The sequence below is a fragment of the Leptonotus elevatus genome, chromosome 5 (genome assembly GCF_054856555.1).
Source record: "Leptonotus elevatus isolate MCC_2025b chromosome 5, RoL_Lele_1.0, whole genome shotgun sequence".
In the NCBI taxonomy this organism is placed as follows: domain Eukaryota; kingdom Metazoa; phylum Chordata; class Actinopteri; order Syngnathiformes; family Syngnathidae; genus Leptonotus; species Leptonotus elevatus.
This window is the reverse complement of record NC_141243.1, coordinates 7,773,796-7,799,094: the sequence shown is the minus strand read 5'-3', so window position 1 is coordinate 7,799,094 and position 25,299 is coordinate 7,773,796. Positions and strand designations below refer to the sequence as shown.

The 25,299-nt window shown below is 37.9% G+C and overlaps 2 protein-coding genes across 4 annotated transcripts in view; one reads left to right on the top strand and one right to left on the bottom strand.

Annotated features, from left to right (window-relative positions):
• The first annotated feature begins 78 nt into the window (after window positions 1-78).
• LOC147173518 (guanine nucleotide-binding protein subunit alpha-14-like) lies at window positions 79-8,653 on the top strand. Its single transcript, XM_086075957.1, has 7 exons — window positions 79-295; window positions 3,672-3,856; window positions 3,933-4,087; window positions 5,745-5,873; window positions 5,935-6,064; window positions 7,262-7,415; window positions 8,271-8,653. The coding sequence occupies exons 1-7, from the start codon at window positions 175-177 to the stop codon at window positions 8,459-8,461; spliced, it is 1,065 nt and encodes a 354-aa protein (XP_085932083.1). The 5' UTR covers window positions 79-174; the 3' UTR covers window positions 8,462-8,653.
• Window positions 8,654-9,057: 404 nt separating this feature from the next.
• The window catches only part of vps13a (vacuolar protein sorting 13 homolog A), a 37,645-nt gene continuing 21,403 nt past the window's right edge, over window positions 9,058-25,299 (bottom strand). Inside the window, exons 45-76 of one of the 3 annotated variants that reach the window (XM_086075932.1) lie at window positions 24,999-25,257; window positions 24,646-24,806; window positions 24,471-24,574; window positions 23,059-23,359; window positions 22,851-22,987; window positions 21,315-21,606; window positions 21,148-21,252; window positions 20,730-20,876; window positions 19,821-19,952; window positions 19,604-19,737; window positions 18,952-19,017; window positions 18,467-18,599; window positions 17,004-17,061; window positions 16,738-16,909; window positions 16,522-16,675; window positions 16,242-16,388; window positions 16,072-16,153; window positions 15,939-16,008; window positions 15,699-15,813; window positions 15,504-15,617; window positions 14,476-14,621; window positions 14,322-14,403; window positions 14,029-14,142; window positions 13,786-13,861; window positions 12,776-12,939; window positions 12,660-12,705; window positions 12,429-12,552; window positions 12,151-12,265; window positions 10,849-10,934; window positions 10,635-10,758; window positions 10,469-10,543; window positions 9,058-10,397 (exon numbers count right to left, since the gene is read on the bottom strand). In XM_086075932.1, the coding sequence (XP_085932058.1) occupies window positions 10,347-10,397; window positions 10,469-10,543; window positions 10,635-10,758; window positions 10,849-10,934; window positions 12,151-12,265; window positions 12,429-12,552; window positions 12,660-12,705; window positions 12,776-12,939; window positions 13,786-13,861; window positions 14,029-14,142; window positions 14,322-14,403; window positions 14,476-14,621; window positions 15,504-15,617; window positions 15,699-15,813; window positions 15,939-16,008; window positions 16,072-16,153; window positions 16,242-16,388; window positions 16,522-16,675; window positions 16,738-16,909; window positions 17,004-17,061; window positions 18,467-18,599; window positions 18,952-19,017; window positions 19,604-19,737; window positions 19,821-19,952; window positions 20,730-20,876; window positions 21,148-21,252; window positions 21,315-21,606; window positions 22,851-22,987; window positions 23,059-23,359; window positions 24,471-24,574; window positions 24,646-24,806; window positions 24,999-25,257 (4,086 nt within the window). In that variant the 3' untranslated portion in view covers window positions 9,058-10,346. Of the gene's footprint in view, window positions 10,398-10,468; window positions 10,544-10,634; window positions 10,759-10,848; window positions 10,935-11,042; window positions 11,465-12,150; window positions 12,266-12,428; window positions 12,553-12,659; window positions 12,706-12,775; window positions 12,940-13,785; window positions 13,862-14,028; window positions 14,143-14,321; window positions 14,404-14,475; window positions 14,622-15,503; window positions 15,618-15,698; window positions 15,814-15,938; window positions 16,009-16,071; window positions 16,154-16,241; window positions 16,389-16,521; window positions 16,676-16,737; window positions 16,910-17,003; window positions 17,062-18,466; window positions 18,600-18,951; window positions 19,018-19,603; window positions 19,738-19,820; window positions 19,953-20,729; window positions 20,877-21,147; window positions 21,253-21,314; window positions 21,607-22,850; window positions 22,988-23,058; window positions 23,360-24,470; window positions 24,575-24,645; window positions 24,807-24,998; window positions 25,258-25,299 lie in introns of those variants that run through there. The other 2 variants (XM_086075933.1, XM_086075934.1) reach the window with 2 other exon arrangements.

Genomic DNA, 25,299 nt, shown 5'->3' with positions numbered 1-25,299 from the left:
CGCATATAACTTTATATATATAAAATTTATATTATATATCTATAAAAAATAAAAGATGATATGAGGGCGCCACCGCGCAGTCGCCACACCTCCTCATGTTTATTCAAGACTTTTTTCCGCGAGTGAGGAAGAGAAGAACGCGGCGACACTCGCGTGGGCACTCGCGGCTCAAACATGGCCGGATGCTGCATGTCGTCCGAGGCCAGGGAGAGGCGGCACGTCAACGCCGAAATCGAAAGGCAGCTGAGGAGGGACAAGAAGAACTACCGCCGGGAGCTCAAGCTGCTCCTCTTAGGTGAGATGAGGACATTGAATTGTGTGTGTGTGTGCTCAGAGGGTCAACACAAGGCAGAATGACATCAAGTAAGCTATTCTGCATTTAGGAATGCATTCGAATAAAAAACAAAAACAAGCTCACTTTTGGAGTTGATTGTAGTTTGTTGTGGTGAAGCTGTTCCTTAATGATCTCGTGTCACCAAAATATTAGGAATGGCTCTCAGTCATGAAGTGCAGCTGTACACGCACAATTACAACATCAAATATGAGTTTTATGTAGATATATATTAACTCGTTCACTGCCATTGACGGCTATAGATATATATATATATATAACTATTTCTATTAATTTTACACTTTTTCCACTTTTGTTAATAAGAGTATGAAAACTTGTACATTTAAAACAGATATAACATTTGTGATTAATCGTGAGTTAATTATTGAAGTCATGGAATTCATTACAATTGAAAATTTTAATCGCCTGACGCGATTTAAAAAGAAAAATTATAAAAATTAGGGGCGTCAGGCAATTAAATTTTATATTATTTTTCTTTTATTATTATTTTTTTTTCTAAAGACTTCACTAGTTAACTCACGATTAATCACAAATGTTATATCTGTTCTAAATGTACAATAAAAAATGTTTAGGTTTTCACACTCTTGTTAACAAAAGTGTAAAAAAAATTAAACCAATAGAAATAGTTAAAATGAATTTTTGACGTCTATAGCCGTCAATGGCAGTGAATGAGTTTTAAAAAAAATCGGGAATTCATACTGCTGTTTAAAACTTTGATTAATTTAATGCAATTGTAATTTCATAAATTTTGTTATTGTGTATCTAGTTTTAAAATGAAATTAAACTGTTTCAATAAATTTTATTCATTTAATGACATTTGATTGGAAAACAGATCTGCCTCATATCGTGTTTTTTTTTTTTTCATTAACTGCCTTAACGACTGCTTAACAACTTTTTTTTCAAGTTTAATTTAACTTTAATGAATTCATTTTGTTCGGCCTATTGTGTTTTCTGTTTAATTGCGTTTCATTTGATTTTCATTGATTTTTTTTTTACCTTACACCTATCTTTTATTTAACTATATTCAATTGTATTTATTTAATTAATTGAATTTAATCACATTTTATTCCATTCATTGTATATGGCTTATCTAGTTTTAAAATTAAAATTATTTTATTCATGTGATAAATAAATAAAAATACTCATCTTATTTTATTTGGTTTATTACATTTTCACTGCTTGTCCAGTTGTTAAATCAAATTGAATTCATTTTTTTTACATATAAATAATTGAATTTAACTGCATTAATTAATAGATTTTCTGCCTCTTATCCTGTTCTTTTAATCTCATGTAATTTTCATTCACTTGTTTTCAACTTACCTCTCCAGATGTTTAAAATTAAATTAAATTTTATTCCAATTTAAAATACATTTTATGACTAATATAATTATTTTTATCAATTAAGACAATTTCTGCCTCGTATTGTGTGTTTTTATTATTATTATTATTATTATTAATCTAGATTGTATTCTTATTTAATAAATAAATGAATAAATCCCAAAATTTTCCAACTACAATATACAGTATGTTGCCAAACTTGCTTCCTTGTTTTGTAACTTAGCACAGGTTGTTTTGGTAATACTGTTGACAAGCGCCTTTCAAGCAAGTGGCGGTCCGGGCGTGGCGACGGTGCAATGGGGTACCACATAGCTGCTGCGGCTGCCCCTCATGCAAAATCATGCAAATGAAACCTGAAAGATACTGGACACCCGAGCATGACTACATGTTATTAAAGTGAGGAAAAAACTGTGCATTAGTTGACATCTGCATGCTACTAGTACTACAAGTGAACTAGTGCTAGATGTTAAATAGTAGGATTTATAATTCATACAGTAGTGGGGAAAAAATGTGTTACTTGTGCATCAAAATTGGTATTCTTGATGAGTGAATGTTCGCTCCAAGCAAATTGACATGTAAACAAAATGCATTCAAATGAATCACATGATGTGTTTGCCCAGGTGGCAACTTGTCTTAAGATATCTGAATGCAAAGCTGGGGGGTGTGGGTGCCACCATCCCAGCAAAAACATGTTTTGCTGCCCGTTGAAAAACATATGGAGTAGAAAAATGTCAGAAATAGAAAGTGCAAAAACGACAATTCAATATTATTGAAACAAAATTGTTGGAAAACAGAAAGTGGCTGCAAACAATTAGAAAGAGAGCATGGGATAAATTCAAGAAGGAAAAAAAAGAGTCACGTCCGGTCACTGCAGTTGGCCTCGGGTCCTTTTGGCAGTCAAATATAGTATAATACAAGCAAATCATACAGCTTTCTTTGTGTGTGTGTTTGCAAGCACGTGTGTTAGGGGCTGCACAAACTCGTCGACTTTACAACCGCACAATGACGTAAGGGTGTGATGGCTACTGGTAGCCAATCAAGTGTCTTTGCCCTACAAGAAGAGGCGGAGCCACTTGGGGCAACAAACGAGTGCGTTGAGTGAAAGTCATGCAAATTGATTTAACATACCAAAACATAATAATAACAGTCATGATCATGAAAACTTTGACTCCAATGAACCTGACTTAATATTTGACCAAAAGTCAAAACAAAAAATATGACCAAAAACATGCCCAATAAACACATTTCTGACCAAAAATCTGGATAAAATTTCGGACATAAAACATGACACAAAAAAATCATGACAATGACGACGACCAAAACATGACTATGACCCTGTCCAGTAATCATGACCAAAATCCCTGACCAAAACTTATGAGCAAAAACGACCAATATCCTGACCAGAAATCATGACCACAAACTTGAGAAGAAAAAAAAAATCAAGACCAAAAATCATGACTAAAGGCCATGAACGTGACCAAAAATTTTAATAATCAAGCCCAAAATCATGACCAAAAAACATGAATAAAATCATCACCATAACCAAAAGCAAAAACATTATGTTAACCAAAAATTGTGACCAAAATCCCCGCCACATCTCCGAACAAAAAATGACCATCACCAAAAACTATAACCAAAGCTTTTCAAAAATCATGATAATGTTCATAAATAATGACCCAAATCATTACCACATCCATGACCAAAACACATGATTATGACCACAACCCCGACCAAAAATCACCACCAAATACCCAGACCTGTAAACAAAAACGACCAAAATCCCCATCCCAGCCCTGGGCAGAAACATGACAGGACCCTCAACTATGACCCAAGATTTCCCAAAAATCATGATAATGATCATAAATAATGAGCATTACCACATCCACAACCAAAACACACAATCTTAAAAAATCCTCACCACGACATGACCGTGACCGAAAATTCCAAGAAAGACATAAACTGAACCAAAACTGTGTCCCAGGCACGGGCGAGAGCGGCAAAAGCACCTTCATCAAACAGATGAGGATCATCCACGGAGGAGGATACAGCGAGGAGGACAAACGCAACTACGCCAAGCTGGTCTACCAAAACATCTACACGTCCATGCAGACCATGATCAGGGCCATGGACACCCTGCACATCCCCTTCCATGACGCATGCCAGCAGGTAGGAAGGGGAGGCCTTGCTCTGCCGCATAAAAATGCAAACACCGCATCATTTTTACATCTCTGCTGTGAGGCAGATGAGCGCCGACATGCTGCTGGAGGTGGAGGTGGACAAGGTGGACGACCTCGATCGAGAGTACGCGGCGGCCATCGAGAGATTGTGGCATGATGGCGGGATGCGGGAATGCTTCGATCGTCGTCGGGAATACCAGCTGTCGGACTCCACCAAATAGTGAGGCTCGAGCTCAGAGCAGAAACATCAGCAAAGATTATCATCAAAACGCGATAGAATAATCCTCAGCACAAATCGTAAACAAAAATGATGATTAAATCTACAATAAAAGACCATGATGACCGTAATGATGATCAAAAATTCGGATAAAAAACATGAGAAAAATCTTGAAAAATTATTCAAATGTGACAAAAACATCCCGAACACCCCAAAAAAAAAATCCGGGCTTGAACCCATTACGAAAAATTTGACCAAAAATCCAGATGAAAAAAACAACAAAATAACCCTGACCAAAAATCCTGATTAAAAATTACGACCAAAAATCCTGCCGCTACCAAAGGTCATCATCAAAATACTATAAAATGATAAATAATAAAAATAAAATAATAAAATAATAACAAACAAAAATAAAACAATAATAAAAATAAATAAGAAAATAATAAGAAATATAAAATGTATTTATTTATTTAAAAAGTCCTCAAGCCAAGCAGTTGCCTCCTGGTTTGCTGTGTGGAGAATATAAAATACAAATAATAATGATTTTTTTTTTTTAAATGTCCAAAAACATGAGCAAAAACTTGATGCAAAATGATTATCAAAAGGTGAACAAATAATCCTGATCAAAAAATCCTAATGAGTATATGACCAAAAATCATATTCCGAATAATACCAACAAAAAAAAGAAAAAAACATAACCAAAAGTTCTGACAAAACATTCTGGCCCAAAACATGATCAAAGTCCTGAACAAAAATCATAATCAAAACATGGCAAAATAATCCTGACCAAAAATATGTACCAAAACATAATAAAAAAATACAATAAAAAAACACACAACCAAATCCACAAATACGATAAGAAACAATAACAACCAAAATTATGATTAAAATCTGTCCTGACCAAATATGATGTGATGGCCACAAATGCCACCAAATCATTATCAACATGTGACAAAATAACCCTGACCAAAAATCTTGACTAAAGCGTAATAATTTTTGGGTTACCATGCCGCCACCAAAGATTATTATCAAAAAGTGAAAAAATCCTGACCAAAAAATCCTGATGAACGTTTGATCAAACACTTGACCAAAAATCATATTCCGAAAAATGACAACAACAAAAAAAACCTGACCAAAAATTATGACAAAACATTCTGGCCCAAAACATGATCAAAGTCCTGAACAAAAATCATGATCAAAACATGAAAAAAAAAACACACACACGACCAAATCCACAAACACAAATACTATATAAAACAATAAAGACCAAAATTATGATTACAATCTGTAATGACCAAAAACCATGGCCAAAAATGCCAGCAAATCATCATCAAAATGTGACAAAATTACCCTGACCAAAAATCCTGACTAAAGCATGATAACCAAAAAATTCAGGACCCAAAACCCAAGACAAACTCATAACAAAAAGCATGGCAAAAAACATCATATAAAAGAAAATTGTTAGCAAAATTATTATCAAAATGTGACAAAATCATCCTGACAAAAAAACATGACCAAAATCATCCTGACAAAAAAACATGACCAAAATCATCCTGACAAAAAACCATGACCAAAATCTTTTTCACCCCCAATGACCAGAAAAAAACACAAGTGAAAAACACTTGACAACAAAATGTAATTTTCCTGCCTGATTCTCCAGCTATCTGACTGAACTGGATCGCATCTCGCAGCCCTCCTACATACCCAACCTCCAGGATATCCTGCGAGTCCGGGTCCCCACCACGGGCATCATCGAGTACCCCTTCGATATGGAGAGTGTCATCTTCAGGTACTTGCCCACCCGGCCCATATATACACGAATACAAACTCACCTTTGCGGCCGGCGGCAGGATGGTGGACGTGGGCGGTCAACGCTCCGAGCGGAGGAAGTGGATCTACTGCTTCGAGGACGTCACGTCCATCATGTTCCTGGTGGCGCTCAGCGAGTACGACCAAGTTCTGGTGGAGTCCGATAACGAGGTGAGGGTCGTGACTGCAACGAATGGATGACGTCAATCAGTGACCAAAACCGTGAACAAAAACATTGATCGTAAACACTAACAAAATATGAGCCCAACCTTGACCAACGACGTGTCCCCCAAAATAGTTCCCCAAAAAACATGGCTCACAAACATGTCCATACATTTTTTTTAAAAATCATCAAAACAAAAATAAGCACCAACAAAACATGACCACAATCCTGAAAAAATCATACCAAAAAAAAAGACCAGAAACAGCTTGACCAAATGGCACGACAAAAAATGTCACAAAAACCCGACCCCCCAAAAATCATGACCAAATAACCTGATCAAAAAAAGATTCAAAAACATGACAAAACTATTAGAACGAATAACATGCCCCTCAAAAATAACAAAAAATTATTCCTATATGACATGATTAAAAATCATAACCAAAACATTCTCAAAAAAATGCACCAAAATAAGACACCACCAAAAATGGAAACAAAACAAGACTTAAACAATAAAGCATGACAAAAATTACCCACAAATTGACCAAAAACATGAACCCAAAAAATCACGACAAAAAAATAATTGATTTTTAAAAAATTATCCAAAAGCGTGACAAAAATCTAAACAATAACATGCCTCACAAAAATAACTAAAAATCACGCCCAAATGACATGATTAAAAATCACGACTAAAAAACATGCTCCAAAAAAAACAAGCCCTAAAAATGAAACCCCACCAAAATGGAAATAAAAGTAAACAAAAAGTTTACCATAAAACATGACCAAAATGACCCACAACTGACCAAAAACTATGAGCAAACACATAATCAAAACAATCTAAAACCAAAACCAGGAACAAAAACATTACCTCAAAACCATGATCAAAAACATGTTTAAAAAAACATTATGACCAAACTTGATCAAAATCCATAATGAAAACATGACCAAAAACATGACAAAAAAACAGACTTAAAAAAACATGACCAACAACTTAACCAAAAGGCATGATGACCCCCCCCCAAAAAAAAATCACCAAAAACATGACCCCAAAAATGTATGACCATTTCCTAATCAAAAACTGACACCAATAGTCACAACCAAAAACATGACCACAAAAAATCAACAACAAAAAAGACAGAGGACAAAAAAAGTCATGACCAAAGGATGACTTAAAATCCCAAGAGGACAAATGTGTTATATTTTGTCAGAACCGGATGGAGGAGAGCAAGGCCCTGTTCAAGACCATCATCACGTACTCGTGCTTCCAGAGCTCTTCCATCATCCTCTTCCTCAACAAGACGGACATCCTCCAGGAGAAGATTCTGCACTCACATCTGGCTGACTACTTTCCACACTTTTCTGGTCGGTTCCTTCAAGAATCATCCACACAATTCACAATTCTGATCGGACCATTCAGATGAGCTTTGTTAGCATTGTCAAAAACTGCTAATTTGTTTGGTCAGACTGAGTCAGGTCCGTGTCCAGACTGCAAAGGCGCTTGCTCAAAGTCGCCATATTCCATATTCGACCAATAAAGCGAGTAGCCATAGCGATGATTGTATTTTCACTGGTGGAGGCAGCACTTCATCAGCCAACAATTATGTAATTTTGTTAATGTGTTTGCAGATCTATTCATGTGATGCATGAAAATAATCCACAAAATGACCGGAAAAAACATTCTGATAATAATAATAATAAATAAAATAAAAACACTAAATTGAAGCATTAATTTCCAATTGTTGTTGTTTTACTGCGGCAGAAAAAAAACCTACAAAACCAAACAATTTTTTTTTCTGATTTTCTTCATTTTTGTTAAAAACGTTTTTTTGTTCACAGTCCCAATACTCATGAAATTCAACCATACACCTCCAAATTCCTGAGTTATTTTGTTTTTAATGAAAACTAACAGAAGGACAATTCAACATTTCTAGGCTAAATACTAAAAAGATATTTAAGAATAAAAAAAAAGATTTTATCTGGAAGAGAAAAAAAACACTTTTCAGATAAAAACAACAATAATTGAATGTCAAAAGTCTTGCATTAAAAAACAAAACAAAATGTCTTCATTAACAACAACAATAATAATTTGTGAGAAAAAGTGAGATTTTTGTTTAAGCAAACCCTGAATGGATTCTTACGTATTTATGCATAACACAAATTGAGTCCATATTTTGGATCAAAACAGACTTCAGCAAATATTTGCCGTGTGGCGTTTAGGGCCTCGTCAGGACGCGTCGGCGGCTCAGGAGTTCATCTTGAAGATGTACCAGGAACAAAACCCGGACAAGGACAAGAAGCTCTACCCACACTTCACCTGCGCCACCGACACGGAGAACATCCGCTTCGTGTTTGCCGCCGTCAAGGACACCATCCTGAGACAGAACCTTCAGGTCTTCAACCTGCTCTGAACACCACGCCCCCAATTCTGCAGTCACTACTCCCATAACTCCATACTTTTGATCATCAAAGTAAAACTAGCACATTTCCTCAAATTTAAGAATGTAAAGAAACACACTGGTTTGATACGTTTTAATTACTGTACGCACTGTATCTGTAATCGTGACTTGGCCCTTTAAGCTATTTTTCAGAAAAATGACATCTCTGCAACCACAAGGTCTATTTGAATCATTCTTGTGTCATAATAAAGGGAACACTTTGGGAGATTTGTTCAGATGTGTAAATATCAGCACATACGTTACTGGCTAAAAGTAAATGAAGATGGCACACAGCACAAATGAAAGATTTATATATATATATATATATATATATATATAAATATATATATATAAATGAAACTAAGGGTTATGGAGGACCAAAACTGCAAACATTAAAAATAAATAAATATAAGTGAAAACGTACATAAAAAATATAATACAAAAATTATATATATATATATATATATATATATATATATATATATATATATATATATATATATATATACACACAAACGTATGTACTCAATACAAGTGTGTTTTGTGTAGTGTGGAAGGAGACGCAGAAGTAAGCACACAAATTATTTATTTAATTCAACAGAAATAAATCACTCCAGTGAACACCTGAAAACAAAACATCAGCACCCAAAAAAATATGATGACGCAAACTTTAAAAAAAAATGTTGATAATTAGCATTCCCTTATTTTAAATACTTTTTTTTCCATATTATTAACATAGTTGGCCTGTTATCCAATGAGAAGCATGTACAAGTATCTCCAAAGTTAGGTTTTCTTTCTTTGAAAGAAAGAAAAAAAAAAAGCATCCCAATTTGTGATTGTATAAAATAATTTTTTTTCTTGTGTTTCAGCTAGGAAAAAAAAAAATCCCCAAAACAGAATGAAATCCCTAATCTCCAAATGTTGTGATATTGTGGTTTATATCCAAACAGCCCCCCAAAAAAATGCAGATACAGAAACATGCTTGTCATTGGATGACGACGTGATATAAAAGCATAAAAATGACAGTCTGCTTCCATTATAGCCATTGTTTGAATGGATTTAAATATATATTTATGTACATACATCGCCTACAAGATGACTATACAGCAGTTCAGTATAAAAAATTGCATGCGTCTTAACTCACACGCTACCGAGTCTTAGCTTTGCGGAAATGGATACGAAAAAAGGTGTCGCTTAGTATCGAGTGAGTCATTCTGTTAACTCATTCACTGCCATTGACGGCTATAGACGTCAAAAATTCATTTGAACTATTTCTATTAGTTTTACATTTTTTTCAAAAGTATGAAAACATAGATTTTTTTTTTTATAGATTTTTTGTGAATCGACTGCCGCCCCTAATTTTTTTAATAATCTTTTCTTTATAAAATAAAAATAAAGATTATTAAAAATAAAAAAATATAATTTTTTTTAAAGAAAAGATTATTAAAAATTAGGGGCATCAGGCGATTAAAATTTGTAACTGTAATTAATCGCATGACTAGTTAACTCACAATTAATCACAAATTTAATATTTGTTGTAAATGTACAAAAAAATTATAATTTCCAGGTTTTCATTCTCTTGTTAACAAAAGTGGGGAAAAATAACTAATAGAAATAGTTCAAATTAATTTTTGACGTCTATAGCCGTCAATGGCAGTGAATGAGTTAAAAGTCCAGGACCCAAAAAAAAGTGAAATGCGAAAATTCCCTTTCTTAGTAAACATGAGATTTTGATTTGACAGACTTGTTAAAAAAATTCACACACATGAACACAAGGTGATGCGAACAAACAAAGGCACTGATGGACATGAGCACTATTGTGTGTTTTAGTGTGTGTGTGTGTGTGTTGTGTTCCCATTTAGTATTTGGGTAAACTGTCCCTGGCGTCCTCCAGTTTAGCGAGAACCCACTGAAAAGACAACAAAAACAAAAAGTCAGGACCTTCGAATCCTTTCTAACGTGAAGTGGACGGCGACTCACCGTGGCGATCTCGGGCGTCTTAAAGTTAATGATCTTGCCGAACTCTTTGGCGTGGAACACCGACTTCACTCGCTCCTGCACGAGTTACAAAAAAAAAGAAAAAAAAGACATGGAGTTCATGATGTGCTAGCATTAGCGTTAAACTAGCAGAAATGGCGGCACTCACCTTGGCCTCGATGCGAAGCCGTCGGTTGTCGACGATGGTCGGATCCTTGGTGAACTCGTCAAACAAGTACTGCCACTCGCAGATCAGCTGACCGAACGTGCCCGTCGTCACGAAGAAAACGCCCCTTGGCATGGCAAAAAAAAAGAGAAGAAGATCATCATCATGGGAAGCCGTCAATGATGTCATCGATAAGGAAACGGGAGCGAGCGCTTACTTCTTGGTGATCATCAGGAAGTCCGAGTTGTTGACTTTAGCGTGAGCAAAGTAGCGGTATTTAGCAAAACGACCGTTCTCGATTTTCTGCGGGGACGCACAAAAACACAAACACAGGGTGGGAAGTGATCGTTAATATTTGGGATGGCTTGTCGGGCAGTGTAGTCTCGAAACAAAGACAATGAATGGCAGGTGGAGGTTGAAAATGTAAAAAACTTTATTGGGGGAACAGAGACAAAATGGAGGACAACAAAAGTTCTTGATGATGGCAGAAACAGCAAAACAAAGACGGTGAAAAGGGGTATGAGAAAAAAAAAAAAAAGAAGTCACATCACATGGTAAACATAAAAACAAAAATGCATGTAACTGATTACGAATAAATACATTTAAAGTCTCTCAATCAGTCAAAACAAAAAATAATCACATGCATCAGACCACCTGGTATTAGAAAAGCACACGAGTTGTGTACGACTTCATCAAAAATAACGACCTTCATAAAAGAAGAAATAATCCTTTGCTAAATTAATAATTAATTTCTGGAGCCCGGAGTGCTAGCTGTCTTCCTCATCCTCCTCCTCATCCTCACTGCTAGTGAAGTCACTGAGGCTCAAGCTACTCTGTGGACACGACAAGAGAGAAAGTCACATCACATACGCGCCACTTCACAAAACCACTACGCCATCTCTTTTGGCCCACAAAAATCACTCACTGTCTGATCAAACCTCTCAAAACTCAGCGTCATAAAAATAATTAAAGCGCGATAGTTTCATTCTGACCTCAAAGTCCAAAGTGACAAATGTGTGCCATTCATTCAAGTGGTTCTGTCTTATGATGTCACCACGGAGATAATAATGTTTTGCAGCAATTGGCATTAGAATATAGCTAAGTTTTGTCATTATTCACAAATCTGTTTAGAACTGTGGGTAAATTCAACATGGCCCTGGTTGATCTCTTATACTCTGCTGCCACCTGCTGGCCGTTTCTGTAATAACTACCATTTCTTCAACCGTTCTCTGCAGTTGAGAGGCTGCCTCAAAGCCTTCTGTATGGCCTAGCATAAAAACGTATTAATACGTCTTTGGGATATGTTTAAAATAGAACAAATTTACACGTTTTTGGGAGCAGATGAGTTAAGGGTCAACTGCCACTAAGCATTGCTTGGATTGTAGCACAATTAAAAATGGATAGCTGGGATAGGCTCCAGCAGCCGTGCGACCCTTGTGAGAAATAACCGGTTCCGAAAATGGATGGACGGAACTATGAGGATATTACCCACGTGGTTCTCAGTAAACCGGTGTCCTACCTGAAGCATCTGGCTTCCGAGGCCTTCCCTCTGCTTGTACGGCCGTATGACGCCATCCTCGTGAATGAAGCGAGGGGGGCGCAGTGATTCAATGTCCTGCGACGTCTCCGCCGCCCTAAAATTGACGCACAGATCCCGCCTTCATGTTAAACATCGGACAAAGTGTGTCGTTTTCTCAATTGCGGTCTTTGTATTTGATTGTTTCGTCCAATAAACTGCGAAAATATGTCTTTAAAAAAAATTAATCCATAAAGAAAAATGTGGAAATGAGACGGAACCTCTTGATGCCTTGAAAGGTGCTGCTGGCCATGTCGATGATGCCTCCGGTGGGCCGAGCGACGGCGCCCACCAAGCCTTTCCCGACCCCTTTAAAGAAGCCCGCCGCTCCTTCCTTTTGTGCTCCTGTGCAGCGACATCGTCACGCAATTAAGATGTATAAATAAAGTTTGTTCGATTGAATCAGCATACGGTCGTCGATCACAGGGATACGTTTATAGAGCGTTGCCTACCTTTAATGGGTTTGGTGACAATGCCCGTTATTCCGCTGACGAATCCCTGATCAGAAAACATCCCAAATTAGCTTTTGCTTCCCTGTCAACAATAAAAGTGAGAGTGAAATCCGTACCGAGACTAAACCTTTCCCACCCCTGGTTAGACCCTCTCTGAAGCTGCTGGGCTGCTTGTTCATGGCCTCTCGCCTCTTCTGCTGGTACTCCTCATCCATTGTCATGGCGGCCACGCCCTTGGCCATAGCGCCTGTGATCCTGGAGGCCGCGCCAGCTATGCCCCCTGTGGTGTGCACGGGTTTCAGATTGAATTTACGTCACAAATTATGTGATAATACTGCCAAAATCAAAATCAAAACAAAAGGAGTGTGTGCTATTTCAAATGAGTCTTAAAATGTGAATAAATGTCCTTAGACATCAATCAATTAATTGAAATTGGACTAACATTTAAGTATGTTGAAAACTGTCTTAAAAAGTAAATACAAATTAGTATGTACAAATGCTATTAATAATAATACAAATAAATCTACATCAACAAATAACACAAACATGCACAATTTTAAAACAAAAATGACCAAAACTGGAAAAAATAAAATAAAACAAAAACTGACTTAAAGTCCATACAAATGTATTAAGATGTCCTTTAAATATATTGAATATGTTGATAACAAATTGCAATACTTTAAAAATATGTCTTAATGTAATAGAAAGTTTATGTTACATGGATGACTGACTTCAATACTTTGTAAACCAACTTCAAATGGAAATAAATCCATTATAGACGCATAGATGCACCTGACTACAAGGCGCACCTGACTATAAGCCGCGCTAGCTAAATTTGGGGAATACTACACATATTAGCTGCACCTGACTAAGACGCAGGTGTTCCCGCTACTTTATTTTCCATAACGAGGGTGCAAATTGTCTCGCTCTCGTTCTCTCTCCCCTACTGTATTTGGGCTCACTTGGGTTTGTTTTGCTCTGCCTGACGCTCTTGCGCTTCCTTTATATTGCGGCCCCTTTGCGATCTGATGGATAAGCCGCACCTTTGTATTTGCCGCAGGGTTGAATGCAAGTGAAAAAAGTAGCGGCTTGTCGTCCAGAAATGACTGTAAGTGTATTTGCTTACCGACAGCTCCTCCCACCAGAGCCTTCACTCCAAGCGCCATCCCTTCCACAAATTCCTCTGGCCCCTGGATTGCTCCCTGGGGAACACCGAAACACCAACACGACCATGTCAGTACAGTTGCGCAATCAATTAACCCTTATGTGTTTTATTAATCAATACAACGGTAAAAAGAAATAGAGCTTTGCCATACAAATGAAGCTGCTATGATGTGAAAATAATAAACTTGGGAGCTTCCTCCCTTACCTGATAGGGCTCATAGAAGAAAGCTTCCACTCCCTCGGACAGCCCTCTAATCAGACCGAACGGATTTCCCAGCACATCCAGGCCGAGCACCAGTACGTACATTTGCTTGATTGCCTGAAATATACAGTCGTACCTTGATTTACATGTTGAATTCATTCAGGGGCCGCATTTGCATTTCATCTTTAAGAACTGCTTGTTTTTAAACATTTATTCAGTGAATAATATTAGACCGTCTATGTGGTCCTAGGTGCAAAACGTTTTGAGAACCACTGCACTCGATGACTGTTGATTACCTGTTTGGAATAATGCCTGATGACTTCCCACTGCAGCTGCTGTGTAGTGCGGAACTGGAACGTCAACTCAAAGAAAGCCAACCTGACATGAATGAGATTTAATAGGGAGTCATTCCACTTGATGGTGTGACTTGTTCACATTATTGGCATTTACTTGAAGACGACGTCCTGCACGTCGGTGAGTGTGGCGCCGATGCTCTTGAGCAGCAGGTTGAGCGACTGGACGGGTATGAGTTCTGTATCCCTCTTTTCCTTCAAGCCGTCCTCTCCACCAGTGCTCAGAGAGAAACTCAAGTGGAGCTGGGAAAACACAAACATTAAACAAAAAGAAAAGAAAAAATAATCAAAATAGGTGATTGGTAGAAAAAGTGGCATTTTTTTTTCCATCGCAATTGATCAAAATCTATATTACTGTATATAAATTTACTCATTAATTCGAAGTAAGACGTTAATTACAGGAAAAAGCATGTTCCCATTTCATTTAACAAGAAAATAATTTTTCTCATGAAGGAATTTCATAATACCTAAACCACTTATATATAATATATCTTTCATAATTTTTAACTAAATTTTTAATACAAATATTTTTTTTAAATCATTGTAGGCATAAATTAATTCAATACATTTTGTAATAGTTTTCCTATAAATGAAATGTATTTATTTAAAATAATTCTCATGATTTTACTTTTCCAGCATGAATTTGCATACTATATTTTTTACAAAATTATTTATGTGAATAAATTAGTATTTTAATCTCACTTATTAATTACTCGAATAATTTTATATGTAAATTTCTAAATAATTTGAAAAGCACAATTTTTTTTATGAATAAATTAAATAATATATTTTAAAATGATTCCTCTATAAATTGATTTAGTCATAAAGTTTAAATAATCACAAATTTAATATATTTACCGGTAAAAATATTTAAAAATACTTCTTCACATTAATTTTATATTTTCAAATAATACTTTCAGTAAATATGATTGTATAGAATTTTTAAACAGTAATTTTTCCATTAATTAATTTCATTGTATAGTTTCCATTCATGTTTCGAACCCACAAATAGATTAATTGATCTATTTTTAATCATGAAAAACAGATGGAAAAAAAAAATCACAAAAAGAAAAGCGGCCCTGAGAGATTTTTTTTGTTTTTAGAACGGTCAAATTGATACTGTACCTTGATGGGGGAAATGTGGAAGTATTCGTAGAGGCTAATGGGCGTGGTATCAGCAGCGGAAACGTAGTTCAGCTCAGTCTTAATGTACTCCACATCTTTCTCAAAAAGTTCCACCTAGACGAAGCACAAGCCTAGAACGTGAACTGACACAAGCGCTCAATCTGTCGGTCAAACTCTACAAGGAGAGAACCTGACCTCCTGTTGCACGCTTGCGGCGCTGGCATTCTCTGGACTGAACAGGTCCAGGATTGCGTAGAGGAAGCCCAGATCCAGTTTGAGATCCATTTCTTGGATCAGCACCTTGAAGTACCTGAGGAGAAAATGAGGCACCCCAAAGATCATATTTTAAAAAAAAATATGTATCATTTATATACATTTTAAAAGTTTTATGACCCTCCCCACAAGTGCAAAAATGGTAGTTGAAAGTGTCCTTACTTGATACGGGAAATGTCAGAGTGGCCTGCTGCCCTGGTGACGATGCTGAGATCAGTCAGAGGCTTGGGTTCTGTCGGAAATGGCGAAATACGTCAAAACAGAGACAAACAACCAATAAGTCGGCTCAACATACCTGCATCCATGGTGACCGACTTTGGAAGCTTTACCGGGTAAAAAACGGAGGGAAAGATGGCTCCTGGGAGCTGATTCTGGATCTGCGCAACATATGTCCACAACAACAAATTGAGGATACCTTGTTGTTTTTTTTGTCGTATATTGACTTCTCAATGATTGGACTCTGACCTGGATGTGGTGAATTTGAACCCGGTAGGAGCTTTGGCGCGGCGAGACGCTGTACTCCACCTTGACGCCCGGCAAGAAGTGTCTTCTGAGAGGGGCGTCACACGGCTGCAGCAATCGCATGTCCGTGCCGTTGGGAGACAGGCACACCTGACATAACATACAAAATAACAATGGAATCATTTTGTCATTGTGTAAAAAAAATATACGGTTAAGCGGAAGGATCAAAAATGGTCACTTAAAACTAACACAAAAGTGATATAGTTACAGGTATGCGTCTGACCTGGAAGCTGTTGTCCAGGTCGATGATGGCTTTGTCAACAGGTCCGGATTCAACGTACTCTTTGAATCTCTTCTCCAACATCTCAGCCGCTTCGGCGCCTAATGGCTTCCACCGGTTCTTCTTCTTGGGCTTCAGTTCCCACACCACGTCGGAACTGCGACAGAAGAGCGACAGTTGGCACCAAAACGTGACGTGGAACGGGATCGGGCGACGTACCTGGTGATGCCGATGAAGGAGACCTCCTGGCCGCTGCTGTTGTTGACGAGCGACACGCCCACGTTGTAGAGCAACAGCGTGATTTCCTGCTCGGCCAACTGCGCTTTCTCGCTCTCGCACAGTAGATTGTATATGCGCAGCTCCTCCGTGAAGAGCACGACACGCTGGAGACCTTGGAGACCACAGCTGGATTTAGTTTGGGGCAAAGGGCCCCCTCTCTCTCTTTTCTCAGACATGCAATGTATTTGAACACAGGTTGACTTCACCTTCATAAAAGGAGATAACAAAAAGATTGCCTTCCTTCTCTAAGTTCTCACAAAGATCCTGTGGATGCAAGAAGACGAGGAGGGTTACAATACTTCGTGATGGTATCCAATACTATTATACAGTGGTCCATAAAATCTGCACGCAAAAGGCAAAAAAATTGTATTTTCCAAGAAATGCCATTTTTTGGAAATGATTAATTAATTATTGTATTTGCAGTGAAACTCCCAAATAAAAACATTAAAAAATATATTGTTTTATCTCTCTAAAATGCTTTAAACACAACATTTTAATTTTGATCACTTTTAAACACGTACATATATTTGAACACATAAAATTGAACTACAATCACAAAAACATACAAAATAGTCTATGTAACACGATTTATTATTTATAATTTTTGGTTAATTGACCATAGTCGCATTAAACACAAAAATGTTTCAGTCAAAAGATTTTTTTTTTGCTTTCAGGGCTAATTGAAGGCCGCACAAATTTTCAGCTGGATACTCAAATACAGAAATATGAAATAGCTGCAGTCCTACATTCAACCGCCCCCCGTTATACGCGACCTTGAATAGAATAGACCCACCCGGCAGGCGCCGGCCACCAGCAGCAATGCGCTCCCGAGCCTCTCGGTCAAAATGGATTCCTCAGCCTCGTATCATCATCATTAAAATTTAGAGTGTCATTTCTAACAGCTGTTTTATTGTTGTTGTTGTGTGTGTGTTTTTTAAATTATTATTATTTGTATTTATTTTTTTAGGAAAACATACCAGCCTGGAAAAAAATGGATCGATCATCATTATATTCTTGTTTCTCAAATAAATGTTTTGGATATTAGTTTAATTCGATTATACTGTTATTATTATTATTTTAAAATCTACAAAGGTTTGAACACTGGGAGTGTATAGGCCTACTGTATTTAAATAAGAGATACGGTATGTGAGAAAATGTTAACGCCTAGCGTGCATGTGTGGTGAGGTGTTAGCCTTAAAACATAATATTGTAAATGAAAAAAAATGTAGTATGAACGAAATTTATTTTAGAATAAACCCCCAAAAAATACTGTGCTGTATAATAAGTAAATTAAAAAAAACATACTTTTAATGAAAAAAATGACAAAGCATTCATAATAAACAAAAAATCATACCAAAACAAATAAAATATATATAATTAACGGAATAAAAAAAACAAAAAATTAACACTGATTTCCATTATCGCGGGTAGTTTTCGGAACGTAACACCCGCGATAATCGAGGGAACACTGTAAACATATTCATAGTGGCAACAACAGCGCATGTCATTGTGCGCCGAGGCACCCATGGAATCTGCGCCTATGACATCAACTGTTTTTTTTTTTCAACGGAACTTAAGATCTGCCTTAGATGCGCAGATGTACACAATGAAGCATCCTTTACATGTGCAGGTTTTTTTTTCTGAAAGTTTGATGTGTTTTCACACGCACCTCTTCGCTCTTCAGCTTCCCGCTGTATTTGCCACACTTCCAGCAAAGCTCCCGGGAGCCCGTGGGCTTGGTCCAAGTGTAGTGCATGGCCCTCCCGGCCTCAACCTCATCCACCTCTGCTGCATTCTGGGAGCTGCACACAGCAAAAAAAAAAAAAGACATCAAACATGGCAAATGATGTTAAAAAAAAAAAACACTTCTTCGATGATTGGAAACAACAAGAAACGCATCATGCAAACACAAAGGGCGACGATATGACAGAACCCAGTCACCAAGAATGTATTACCATGGCAACCCTCCAGTCCAAAGAAGCCGTATCAAACATTGAGTTATGACAGAGAGGAATGAACAGAATTGACACAAGAAAATCATTGAGGGATGCAAGAGGAGCAATTCCGCTGGAAGATTCCCATGATTTGACACTGATGATGATTTGAAACTAAGGAACGCGTTAGATGAGATAACACTTGTTCCTCCTTTTCTACCTGTCCTCCACTGAGAAAGAGAGGTCCAGCAGCTCATTGGGCACCCATGCGGACTCTGTCTGTACGCTGCATGACCCACAACACACATACATAAATCATGGAAAACATGCGTAAAACAAATACACTTGAAAAACGCGCACAAAAGGAAATTCCCTTTCAGTTAAAACAAATCGGAATAATTTCAATTTGTGTTCCCCGTGATTGTCTTGCGCATGACTTTGAAGCATTCTCATGTATTTAAACTCTGTTCAGTGCTCTGGAAGCACTGCGCGCTGAAAACGGCAACCACGATTGACGAGTCAGGCGGCGATGAACAGGTCCTCGCACCCCCCTTCACATGGCGAATCCTCCAAATGATCATCAGGGCGTAGGATAAAAGCTTAAGCAATGAAGCGGTGCCATTTGTCCAGGATATGTTTCTGATTGGTCTTAATTTGGCCGCTCACAACCAAAATGGCCGACTTCCTGTTCAGTTAAAATGTTCAATTTTGGGGTGCGACGTAGGGAAAATTGAGTACCCAAGGCCATACGGCACATACATTGTCACCAGGATACGCACACTTGCCAAAATGTATGACTTTTGGGCATGTTGAGACCCCTTAAACAATAATAATTAAAATGGCTGACACATTTCTGGCTGTCATCGTCTCACCTCTGATAGAACTGCAAGACCTGGTCTTTAGTGTGGTTGATGATAAGGAAGGGGGCTGCGCCATCGTGGTAGTCGGAGAACCGGATGGTGGCCGAGTGCTCCGATACGTTGACATCTACAATGATCCCGCCCACCTAGGACAAAAAACCCACAGTCGACTGTTATATGAAAAAGTTTCCTTTAATAGTCAACCGGACGTCCTTTTTGTTGCTCTTACGGTGTTATCCAAGTGCAGCAATAAGCAGTTTTCGGGACGTGTGAAGTTGATGGTGCGAGACGGAGACTGAACACCTTCTGTTTTCACTTTCAGAAGCTTGGCATCATTTTCGGGCCAGAACGGAATAGCGGACTAGAAGATGAAAAATATGACCACAAAAAAAAAAATCACAAAGGAACTCTTATAATTTTTTATGCATTGTCTTGACAGTATTTTAAAGAATCATTTATATGGTACAATATGAAGTATAACCTTCCATTATGTGTGTGTTTTTGTCAGTTTTTAAAGGGTGTGAGCAGTTTGACCTTTTTTTTTATTTTTTCTTATTATGGTAATGATAGGAAAGTGGTTGATAACACTGAAAAATACACCTTACTTTTTTTTCTTTCTTTCTTTTTTAAGAAAAAGTGTTCATTTTCCTTCTTAACTCATTCACTGCCATTGACGTCAAAAATTCATTTGAACTATTTCTATTAGTTTAACATTTTTTTCCACTTTTGTTAACAAGAGTATTAAAACCTAGGAAAAAATTATTGTACATTTAGAACAGATATAAAATTTGTGATTAATCATGAGTTAACTCATGAAGTCATGCAATTATTACAATTTTAATTGCCCGCCGCTCCTAATTTTGAATTGTAATTAATCACATGACTTCAATAGTTAACTCAATTTTATATCTGTTCTAAATGTACAATAAAACAATTTTTCTAGATTTTCATACTCTTGTTAACAAAAGTGGATTATTATTTTTTTAACTAATAGAAATAGTTCAAATGAATTTTTGACGTCTATAACCGTCAATGGCAGTGAATGAGTTAATATGTGCTACTGACTGGTCCAAGTGATAGTTAAAGGGTAACGGTACATGCAAATGTTTAAAATTGACCCAAGATTGCAAGCCCTCACCTTTTCAGGCGGGACAACGGTCCAGCTCTCCTCACCCTCTTCACATACGAAGACAGTCAGTTTGGTCCTGTTAACTAGCATGTAGAACGGCATGAAGGTCACGATGCGGGTGAGACTGAAGCTGCTCGGGTCAATCTTTACACCGACCTGACGAACAAGGGACAAGGAAGATCACCCATGGACATTTGATCAAATATGACTCATGAGGCACATATAGCTCGCTTCATTGTTACATTACTAAGAGTTAATTAAAGTTAGCATTAATTTAGACATTTTTCACCCTAAAATGGTGACTTGAAATGTAAAATACACACATTTAATTATAAAAGTACCACACTTTAATTAACTTTAATAAACAATTAGCTGGTAGAATAATAAGTAATTAAGAGAAAGAAAAAAAAAATCACCAGACACTCACCTGATAATCTTTATACTGGCCTTTACATTTCACATCTCCATAGCTTCCAACGGTGTCCAGGGAAAATTCATCGGAGAGTTCGCTTTCCGAGATCATGAGACGAACCTGATTGAGGCGAGGAACGCTTTTTTTAATGGTCCAATTTCTCACCAATTTGCATGCCTTACCTTGTTGTTCTTCAGGAAGTATCGAGGTTTGAAGGAGAAGAGCAGCGGCATGTCGTAATCCAGCGGGTGCTTGCGGTGGATGTCGTCCGCCTTGTATTGCAGCAGTCTGCCCGTCTTGTTCACCATCCAGTACGGCGAGTGGATGGCCACCACCATCTGGCCCTGGTCGTATTTGACGTGCACGGCTATGTCGAGCTCAGCCCGCCGCCTCTCCGTCCCCTCGTCGCAGTCCTCCTCCAAGCGGAGGGACTCGAACACGATGAAGGTGATCTCCTCCTGCTCGCTGTGCAGGCTGTTGGAAACAGGACGCTCATTACAAGTGAAATTTGAGTACTATGATATAAAAAATAAAAAATAAAATTTTTGGTGGCCAAGCGTTGGCATCATTGTCGAGCACCATTTTAAAGAACTAAATATATATATTTTAATTAAAATCACAAATAAAGGCAAATAATTTATACATAACAGTGACTTTTGGGGGAAGGTGGAATAATATCTTTAGGGAAAGTATATTTTGATTACATTTAAATTAATCCAATTAAAATCTAAAATTAATTTTCACAGAACAGCAACATGGGGAAATAAGGCGTAAAATGGCAGCTTAAGTTGAAGTTTAATTTTATAAAACAAAAACGTTTAGTTAAAATCCTAAATAAATCATATAATTTATACAAAACAGCAACATCAGGAAAAATCAGAAAAAGGTCAGATTTCGGGAAATAATTTAAAGGAACTTATTTATAAAAAATTCTAAATAAATGTAATTAAATTTACATAAATCAGCAAAAAAGGAAAACAATGAAAAATGTAAGCTTTAAGTAAAGTTTATTTTCAGTTTATTTTTATTTTATTTTTAAAATTACATAAACAAATTTAATACATTGAATTAAATTGATAGAGAAATGTGACAGCAAAAAGGCAGAAATATGTGAGCCTCAAGTCAATTATAATTTGATTACAGTAATTTCTGGACTATAAGCCACTACTTTGCATTCACCCTGCGGCTAATACAAAGGTGCGGCTTACCCATCAGATCACAAAGGGGCGCACTACAAAATGAAGCGCAACAGCAGCAGGCAGAGCAAAACAAACTAAGTGAGCCCAAATACAGTAGGAGTGACTGAACGACAGTGAGACAATTTGCACCCTCATTATGGAAAAGAAAGTTGCGGGAACATTAAAACACCTGCGGCTTACAGTCGGGTGTAACAAACTCGAGTATTCCCCAAATTTAGCTAACATGGTTTATAGTCAGGTGCGCCTTATAGTCCAGAAATGAGTGTAAACTGATTAATTATTGACCATTTGTGCCATCCAATATGCAGCTGAAAGTACATAGGCCACTATGGTTCTCCTTTCCCACATGTGAGGGCATTACAGGACCCATTGGCGGTGTAACTGAAGCTGAATTCAAATTTTGTCAAGGAAAAAAAAAAGGAGCACTGCTAAAATCATGGTACCGCTGTATGTTATTAAAGACTACATGAAAAAAATAGTGTAATAATGTAAAATAATGTCAGTCTACTGAAGTCAGACCTGTACTGAGCAGACCAGTCTTGAGCCAAGTAGTCAATCAAGCGGAGGTCCAGGCTGGACTGGTTGATGACGGCAGTGTGAAGCTGGGCGGAGTGACCCGGGTTCAGTGTGGACTCGGGCCCAGGCTCGCTACTGTCCTGTTGAGTAGAATACTGCAGTTAAGTACAGCGCCATTTTGTATCTAAGTAGACTCCCTGTAAAACCCTACATTGAGTTTGTAGGTGATGGGGTAAGGCAGCAGGTTTCGAAGCAGGACGCAAGGCCACAGGTGGAGAACAAAGGGCACGTCAAAGTTGTTCCCCACGCCCCCCGTGTCTTTAAACGTCACTGTGTCCTTCACGGGCACGATGTTGACTGTCAGCACGCCGCCGAGGTTACCGCGGCGGCTGCACTTCTGCTGAATATGGAGTTTGGGCTGCTGGAGGTTGATGTCGTCGTAGCTGAAGCCCTCCGAGCACTCAAACTGGTCACTGTCTTCACCTGTGACGGGCTGAAGGCTCAGCTCAGACCTGAGAGGAAAAGAGAGATGGAGGTGTGAGACATGCCTTTTGCATTTTGGTCACCGAAAGGGCCAGGTGATTCATTCCAGTTTATTCGTTAGATTTTTTCTTTTTTCTTTTAACTCATTCGCTCCCAGCCATTTTTACTGAAGCAATCCCCTTCGCTCCCGGTTGTTTTAATGCAGTTTGACTGATTTTCCAAAGCCCACAGAATATTGTGTTCTATTGCTATAAAAACATGGAAAGAAAGATTAGAGTATCTTCTTTCATCAGGAAAAAAAGTACATTTCTATCTGTTTACGTTTTGTAGCAATTAGCATTAGAATATAGCTAAGTTTCATCATTATTCACAAATCTGTTTAGAACTGAGAAATCAGCTTGTTTGCAACATGGCCCTGGTTGAGCTCTTATACTCTGCTGCCACCTGCTGGCCGTTTTTGTAATTACTACCATTGCTTCACCCGTTCTCTGCAGTTCAGAGACTGCATCAAAGTCTTCTGTATGCTCTAGCATAAAAAAACAAACATACAAAACATATAAATACGTCTTTGGGACACTTAAAACATTTAAAATAGAACATATTTATAAGTTTTTGGGAGCAAATGAAATGTCCCTGCTGAAATGCACTGCTAGCCACTTGTGTTTGAGAATTTGCTTGCTGCATATGCCACACAAACGGATTTACCACACGAAATGACAAGTGTATTTCGGCAATTTGGTGATGAGGTGTTGTCTATTTGCATGTGATAGGACCGCCTCCTCAAAACCAGCTAACGCAAAGTGCTCTGTAATTTTGATCCTTTGAGCTATTCTTATGAATCCATGTCACACATGAGTTACTAAGACAACCAAATACACCCATTTTGTGCAGATGAGATATAATTGATAAATGCTTTGGCCATCGCAGAAGAATCGCCATTTTGTAATAGCACCAAGTTAATGGTTAAATTATCAATGTGTTCAAGCTGTCTGGTGAGCTACATATGTAACGTATATGTAGTGTACTGTAATTCTAGATCCTTGGGGTATATTGACATAAGCATGTCAAATGTGTTACAAAGACACCTGGGAACTGTTTTATATTGTGGGAAAAAAGTGTAATATATGTGTGAACACTTACCTGTACGAGTCCAGAGGGACACAGAACTCCTTTGTCGGTAACGAGGTACCCAAATATGTCGACCCCTCAAACACTTTAAAGGGGATGGAGAAATGGTTGATGATCTAAGGAAACAAGAACAAAATAGATCAGAAATCCTCAGTGATGTGAAACAGACACACGTGTGTTGTCGTACCTGGAAAGGCGAGCGGATCTTGATGTACTTGCTGCCTTCAACCGAATAAACTTGACACACCAGGAAGCGGGTGACTCCCGACCCATGGTGCATGACGCTGTACATTCTCCGTCCAACCTTAATCAACGGGATCATGCTGGCTGACGTGTGGCCTGCTGGAGCTGGAGATTGGACCAAACAGTACAATATAGCATTTACAATACTCAACTTTATTTATAGAGCACTTTAAAACAACCAACGCTGCATATATAGTGTTGTCCATGGAGCAAAAATTTGAGTTAAAACAAATCTCTGGGGTTTTAAATGCTATATACATGATTATTTAAATCAGATAAAACATTAGTCTTACGTACTTGGCTGTATGTAGTAGTCCTTTTCGCTGAGGGAGATCATTGCTGAGAACTGGTCCGAATCGGTGGTGACAGAATAGTCCATCTCGAGCGTTTGGCCGTTCGGCAGCTCGACAATGTGGTCGTTGCTGTGCGTGGCGATGGGCGAAAACATATTGCTGTACCGGACAGATACGGGCAGGCCCAGGTGGTTCTTCACCACAAACGGAGCCTCGTCCTTCTGGAAGCAACCGGCCGTCTCTTTGGCAGCCTCGGCAAAAGCCTGTGACGTTACGATGTGGTTAAAGATTTCTGGACGTCCCAG

Bases quoted from the DNA above. Each gene is read 5' to 3' on its own strand.
- LOC147173518 (XM_086075957.1), top strand. From the start codon at position 175: ATGGCCGGATGCTGCATGTCGTCCGAGGCCAGGGAGAGGCGGCACGTC. The intron at 296-3,671 runs GTGAGATGAGGA...ACTGTGTCCCAG, and splicing joins GCTCAAGCTGCTCCTCTTAG to GCACGGGCGAGAGCGGCAAA. The intron at 5,874-5,934 runs GTACTTGCCCAC...GGCCGGCGGCAG, and splicing joins ATGGAGAGTGTCATCTTCAG to GATGGTGGACGTGGGCGGTC.